The 7,672-nt window shown below is 37.6% G+C and overlaps 1 protein-coding gene across 1 annotated transcript in view; it reads left to right on the top strand.

The window, feature by feature from the left end:
* Positions 1-2,363: 2,363 nt before the first annotated feature.
* ABCG1 (ATP binding cassette subfamily G member 1) overlaps positions 2,364-7,672 on the top strand; it is a 110,989-nt gene continuing 105,680 nt past the window's right edge. The window contains exon 1 of the mRNA XM_020973903.2: positions 2,364-2,722. Coding sequence (XP_020829562.1) covers positions 2,681-2,722 — 42 coding nt within the window. The 5' untranslated portion in view covers positions 2,364-2,680. The remainder of the gene's footprint in view (positions 2,723-7,672) is intronic.

The raw sequence follows: 7,672 nt of genomic DNA, 5'->3' as shown, positions 1-7,672 counted from the left end.
GGAGGAATAAAATGTCAACAATGCAAGGGACACACAAAAAAAGGTCAGAATAAAGTGTGCCTAGAATACATCTCAAAATATACTATAAAGCAATGATCATCTAAAGTTGATCACATTGGAACATATCTACAAGATGCAGGAGCAATTGAACATAATATTACTGTGCTTACGAACAGGTAATTTTCTTTTTCTTTTTAGGCAATTGGGGTTAAGTGACTTGCCCAGGGTCACACAGGTAGGAAGTGCCAAGTGTGTGGTCTGAGGCCAGATTTGAACTCAGGTCCTCCTGATTTCAGGGCTGGTGCTCTATCCACTGTGTCACCTAGCTGCCCCTCTAAACAGGTAACTTTCAAAAGAAGAAATGAAACCGATCAACAACCATGTGAGGGAAAAAAATGCTCCAAATCAACAATGTTCATAGAAATGCAAATTCAGACAACTCAAAGGTTTTACCTCACACTCATCAAATTGGCAAATATGACTAAAAAAAGAAGATAATTATTGTTAGGGATATGGAGGACAGGCAAGCTAATGTACTGCTAATGGAGATGGTAAAACTATTAAGAACTATACTTTCAAGTCTCTAAACTTTGTGTCTTTTGCCCAGCTATATGATTAGGAGGCATATACACCAAAGAGGTAAAAAACAGAGTAAAAGAACTCATGTACAAAAATTTTAGAGCAGCATTTTTGTTACAGCAAATAATAGGAAAAGAGGTACTCATTAACTGAGGACTGTATGGATAATTTATGGTATATTAATGTAATTGAATATTATTACACTAGAAAGGATGAAAGGGACAGACTCAGAGAAGCCTGGGAAAATTTGTATGACCTGATACTGAGAAGGGAACAAACTCCAATCAGTGCTACGACCAATCATGACTTCAGAAGACTGATTATGAATCATGTTTCTCATCTCTTACCAGTAAGGTGATGGATTGTATGTGAAGATAAATTTCTGAACTTAGCCAATAATAGGTGTTTTTTGTTTTTCTTTTTTGCTTAACTATATTTATTTGTTTTAAGGGAAAGCTTTCATTCTGGATAGGATGAGAGAAAGAAAAGACTGACAATGTTAAACATTTAAAATAATCACAGAATAAAGCTCAGGGAAGTTTAGAAGGGCACACAGACAGGCAGGGTAGTTTTGTTTCTATGAGTTAAATATAATGTGCACCTTAATAAATAAAATGGATATAATACTTTATAATTTCTGATATAATACTCTTTTTTGTATATTGAAATATTTGCTGATGTTTAAATTTATAATAAAAGAAAGAAAAAAATTTTAAAGCACAGCCAAAGTTTTACTTCTTGAAGAGTTTATAAAGTAAATGGAGAAATGCAATAATCTGAATATATACCCAGCTTAAGTACATATTTTATAGTGTAAGGAGAGTTTAATTTGGAGTCAACACAAGAGTTCAAGTTCAGACTCTGAACTAGCCTAGTGAGCATGGAGAAGTCCCTTAATCACTCAGCCTCAGTTTTCTCATATGTGAAATGGGACTAATAGCAAGCACTTGCACTCCTTACTTCACAATCCTGTTAAAAAGAACATGGTATTAATAGGAACCATTATTCAGTCTAAAAGCACCCGCATTTACACTTCGGAAACCAACACATTTGCAGAACTTGAGAGCTCGAAGGCACCATAAAGGCCATCTATTTCAACCCAAAGGTGAAAGAACTCTCCCCTGTAACACTTCAAATTGCTTCTACTTGAAGATCTCCAAGGAGGGGTTCATATGACCTCTCAGCCCATTACACTTTTGGACAGTTGTATTTTTAGGAAGATTTTTTTAAACTGAGAGTAAGTTTAAATTGGCCTCTTTTCGACCATTGCTCCTGATTTGGCCTTTGGGGATGAAAAGAACTTAATCTTTCTTTCCCGTGATAGTCCTTCAAATACTTGAAAACAACTCTTCTGTTTTCCCCATCATCTCTTTTCCGAACTAAACATACTCAGGTTCTTTAACCCATCTTCACATAACATGTACAACAAAGCTCTTCACCATTCTAGTTGACCTCCTGTGATTACTCTCTAGCTTACCAATGTCTTTCTAAAACTAAAACTGATCACAATACTTTAATTGCTACCTTCAGTTAAATCTCAAGCAGGTTTTTGGATAGCAGAGATTTGTTAAGACGTACCTTATTAGGGTCTGCTATAACAAGCACTAACGTCCCCAGCACTAGCATCTCTCGTCCTGTTCATGCATACTCCCCTCCCCCACTCTCCTTCCCCATGTATAGATAGCGACCCAGAAAGGAGGAGGGGAGAGAGGCAGGAAGATAAGGAAAAACTCTGTGAGGAATAACAGAAAGGCTGACTAGTGAATCATACAGATGGGAAGGAGGAAAACAAGAGCACGTTTACCTGCAAGTAATCCCGCCCCCTCTCTTGGTTTAGTCCAATCACTGAAGCCTATTTGGAGACAGTGAAGCACTGAGCGGTGCATTGGGGGCAGGGGAGAGGGAGCGCTGGTAAACAATAAGCCCGAGCCTGAAAAGGTGCCTTTTCCCTCCTTCTTCGTCCCTCTTTCCTCCTCCCTCCCTTCCTCCTCCTCCTCCTTCCTCTCCCTTCGTTCCATCTGCTGGGGCTGCCTCCACCTTCTGCACCACCGCCTGCAGTGGGAGCCTGGCGCTGTTGTCCCCTGGCCACCGCCCCCGGGGCATGGCATATCTGATGGCAGCTTTCTCAGTGGGCACGGCTCTGGTAAGTGAAGAAATCCTCTGCAAATAGAGTCATTGCCTTTTTTCTTTTATTTTTTTCTTGGAAAAAAAAATATCCTGTTACACTCCCTCCATCTCCTCTTTCCCCAAGTGTGGCAGCCACCGCTTTTGGGGAGCGGAGGAAGTGTTGGGGGGGAGGAGGAGTTGAAGTAGGGAGGTGGATGATGAAGTCAGGAATTGTGCATCACTGACACAAGCATCCTCTGTCCCGTTTTGGTGCCTGAGGTATTGTCTGAAGATCCTAGAAAAAGACACTGTTGTTTCAGTGTTTCAATCTTTTAAAGGGGGGCAAAACCTTTTGAACTCCCACTATCTCAGATGAGGCGCTTGTGGGAGCTGGCTTAGGAGAACTAAGTTCGGGGAAGCTGGTAGATCCAATTCCTCGGTTTATCAATGGGAAACTTTTCCAGCAGGGCTTTAGTGATAGTGACTATTGGTAGTGACTTTCCTCCAAATTGTCTCTTTGCTCTGGGAAATGTCGCTTCAAAACTGAACAGAACCCTTTCCTCCCCTCTGGCTATTCCAAGATATCATCTTCCCCTCTTCCCCCCAGACCTAATGGGGCTAAAAACAGTGATATCTACTGGGAATCAGTGGTAGGGAAGCCAGGGAAAACCTTAATTCCTGCCAGGAACCTTTTTTTTTTTTTGCAGGTAAACTTTGGACATCCTATATTTTAAAAAGAAGAAAGCTTTTATGTTTCTCACAAAGCATATCAGATAAAGAATTCGGCAAGGTTGGGAAGGCTTTCATTTTAATGAGGTGCTAGGTTTTAGAAGGACAAGAAACTGAGTTGTACTCAATGTTTTCCAATTGCAGTGATCAAAGAAAGCATCCTCTCAGCCATCTTCCCTTACCTCCATTTCTTTTAATGCACACATACTAAAAGGGGGGAGGGGGGAACGTGTGTGTATGGTAATAGACAAACTTCCATAATAAAGTCTTTCTATAATTAACACATAAATATTTTCTCATGATCTGAATTTCAACTCAGGTAGACTATGTATAGAAATAACCCCATCTCAATAAATTACTTCTCTCTTCCCCCTCTCACCACATCTTGACAAAGGCTTCATAGATACAGGTTTATTAGCCAATGGTGACAACACCCACCCATTTTTCTTTCTCCTCTTTTATGTTTTTTTCCCCCATCTATAACATCCTGAATTTGAAGTCAGCTGTACTCTGCAGGATTTGACCTACAGTTACCTCTTGCTCTGAGCTCATGGGGATTAAAAAAAAAGGCTTATTTTCTGAGCATGCTCTGTTTTGCACTATTACCTCCTGTGATTCCAAACAGGTTTACTGTGAAGTAACGCCTAAGGTTGTTAGCTCAATATAGAATAGATTTGGTGTAAGGCTGATGAAATGGAGTACAGAGATATTTGGTTAGAAACTTAAGGAAATCAAAAGCTTTCAGGAGATATGTCCAGGTGCATCTTTTCATTTTCTACCAGCTGTTTCCTTTTGTAATTCTTCACCATGCTCCCAAGAACCTCATCCTCTTGCAAAATCATTGGAGTTTTGGTACTCACACCTTATCAGTACTCTCTATTCCTGGCACCCCTCTGAGTGGAGAATTCCGTTCAAAACCTCTATTTAAAGAGGGCATCTAGGTCATCCACCTATTCTTGTCCCACCAAGCTGTGCTGCTTTGGACCCCACTCTGGGTACCCTTCTCTTTCCTCTCCCTCCCTCTTCCTCTCTTTTCAGCTTCCTTTTGTGTGTTCTGCCCTTTCCTCATTCTTATAGACACCTTGAAGGTTGAGACTACCTTTAGTTTCCTCTATGTATCCCTAGCATGTAACATAGTTCCTAGCTCACAGTAGGTGCTTAATAAATGATTGATTGACTGTGCATTTATTGTTCTAGTTTGTTGTTATGAAAAATCCAAATGCCCTCAAAGTTAAACTTTCAAACCAAGCCACATGAAATTTAGTTCTATCTAGTTGAATGCTTGGATAAACACTCCTTTAAGATTCCTTGTCTCTGTATTTTTTTCATTTTGTGGATTCCTAAATCAGTTATTTAATAGAAGCATCAAGTAACTTGTTTCTTGTTTGTGCATAATTAACTTTCAAAACATTTAAATTAAGAGGTTCTTGCGGTGTTTTAACAGCCCCCAAAGTTGGTATTCAGTTGTAAAAAAATATTGAATTGGAAGTTATTATTTTTAGGTGTAGATATGTGTATGTACACACATACACAGACACATAAAGAGGAAGGAAAAAAGTTTAACAAAACCAGTCAACACATTGAAAAAGTCTGATGTTACATGATTTATATATATATATGTATTTTATATATATACATATATGAGTATGTATGTGTATATACATATACATATATACATATGTGTATATATGTATATATATGTATTTTATATATATACATATATGAGTATGTATGTGTATATACATATACATATATACATATGTGTATATATGTGTGTGTCTATATATATGTATATATATATATTCCACAATCATGGATCCTTACTTTACCAAAGGTATAGGAAAGCTTTCTCATAGCTCTTCTTTGGAGACAAATTTATTTATTAGAATTCCACAACATTCAGTTTTAATAGTTTTGTTGTTGTTGTTGTTGTTTTAACATTTGCCTTGTTTTTGGGTATATTACTTTCCTACGTCTGCTTATTTCTTCATCTTATAAACTGTTCTGTACTTCTTCATATTTTTTACACCCATTGTTTCTTACAACATGCAATTTCCAAAATGGTAATGGATTTTACATTACATTTTTGGATTATATCCATTACATTTATATGCCATATTTTAACCATTATTCAATCAATGGGCATTAGTTTTTTTCTAGTTTTTTTCTTCCACACAAAAGGTGCTGCTATAAAAATTTTTGAGGTATGTGGAGCTTTTCTTTTTGTCATTGACCTCCAGCAGAGGGTCTGGGCAAATGAGTATGGACATTTTATTAATCACTTTATTTGAATATTTCAGATTGCTTTCCAGAATGATTGTATCAATTGATATCTCTGCCAGCAATATGTTAATGTACCTGTCTTTTAACATTAACTATTCTTGTTTTTACTAACTTTTCTAATTATCTGAGCACGAGATAAAGCCTCAGGGTTATTTTGATTTTGATTTTTGTTATTGTTAGTTTTTTGGAGCATCTTATTATATAGTTTTTTAAATAGTTTACAATTCTTTTGAGAACTATTTATTCATACACATCTCTAATAGAGAACGGCTTTTGGATAGATATAGATGTATGAATGCATATATATTTACACATATACATGTATGTGTGTATCTTGGATTCTGGGCCCTTTTCACAGATATTTGACATTAAGATTTTTTCACCAATAAACTGTTCTTCTTTTTATCCTAGATGCATTAATATTCTTGATGCAAAATTTTTTTTCAGTATTATGTAATTAAAATTATCCACTTTATCTTTAGTAATCATCTCTTTCTTTATTTGGTTAAGAAATTGCTGCCTACCCAGAATTGTGAAAAGTGTATGATCTGCTACTCTTCTTGTTTTTATGCTGTAGTCTTTAAAATTCAGATCTCATACCTATTTTGATTTTATTATATAGTGTCATGTTCAAGGAACACCAATTTCAAGGAACTTTCTAGGGAAATTGTAAAAAGACTAGAAAAATTGGAAGGGTCCAGGCTGTGAAAAGCTTTAAATGACAAACAGAGGAGCTCATAGTCGATCCTGGAGGCAAGAAGGAGTCACCAAAGCTCATTGAGCAGGAATATGACTTGATTTAACCTATGCACTAGAAAAAGGAGACCAATTAGAAGGCTATGGCAACAGTCCAAGCAAGGTGTGATGAGGGCCTGAACCCGTTGAACTAGGATAGTGGCTACATAATTTGAGACAAAGGTGTGGGTGTGTGTATTTACATTCACATATTTATATAAGATTATGATCTGGCTGCCTAGAGATTGGTGGTGCCCTTGACAATAACAGGAAAGTTGGGAAGAGGGAAAAGGTAGGAGAGCCTGGGGGAAAACATGAATTCTATTTTAGACATGTTGAGTTTGAGATGCTTACAGAACATACAGGACATTCAGTTCAAAATTTCCAATAAGCAGTTGGTGGTGCAGGATCGTAGCTCAGGTGAGAGGCTAGGTCTGGATAAAAGATAATAATTGAACCCATGATGAGATTACCAAGTGAGATGTTTGTTGTTGTTGAGTGTTTTCAGTCATATCCAACTCTCTGTGACCCAATTAGGGGTTTTCTTGGTAAAGATACTAGAGTGGTTTGCCATTTCTTTCTCCAGGTCATTTTGGGAATTGAGGCAAACATATAGAACAAAAAGTGAAGAGGGTCTAGGCCAGAGCCCTAGGGGCTCTGTGGGTATGGCACTGATGAAGAAAAATTAAAGAAGACTGAGGAGGTACTGGAGGGATAGGAAGAGAAGTAGGAGTAGTGCCACATAGGGAAGAGTGTTCAGGAGCAAAAGGTGCTTAACACTTTCAAAGGCTGAGGATTGAGAAAAGGCTATTTGACTTGGTAATTTAAAGGTCATTGGTAATATGGTGATGGCAGTTGCAGTTGAATGTTGAAGTCAGAAGATAGATTGCATGGAGGGTTAAGAAAAGAATGAAAGCAGAGGAAATAGCGGCACAACGAAAATGGCTTTCTCAAAGATTTTAGCCAGGAAGCAGAGGAGAGATATAAGATAACTAGCAGAGACGGAAGGATCAAACACACACACACATTGTTGGAGGAAACATTGAAGTTTTTGTAGGCATCAGGAAAGGAATCAATAGATAAGGAAAGACTGAAGATAAGAGAATGGCAATGATAGAGGGGATGATTTGCTGGAGAAGATTCAAGAAGAAAGGATAAAAAATGAATCTAGAGGAGTTGACCTGGACTTAATCTGAGACTGAAGTGAAGGAAAGGGGGAAAATATTTGAATGATATGAAA

The sequence above is a fragment of the Phascolarctos cinereus genome, unplaced genomic scaffold, assembly GCF_003287225.1.
Source record: "Phascolarctos cinereus isolate Bilbo 61053 unplaced genomic scaffold, phaCin_HiC Scaffold_726;HRSCAF=1367, whole genome shotgun sequence".
NCBI classification, from domain to species: Eukaryota; Metazoa; Chordata; class Mammalia; order Diprotodontia; family Phascolarctidae; genus Phascolarctos; species Phascolarctos cinereus.
This window is presented reverse-complemented; position numbering and strand designations above follow the sequence as displayed.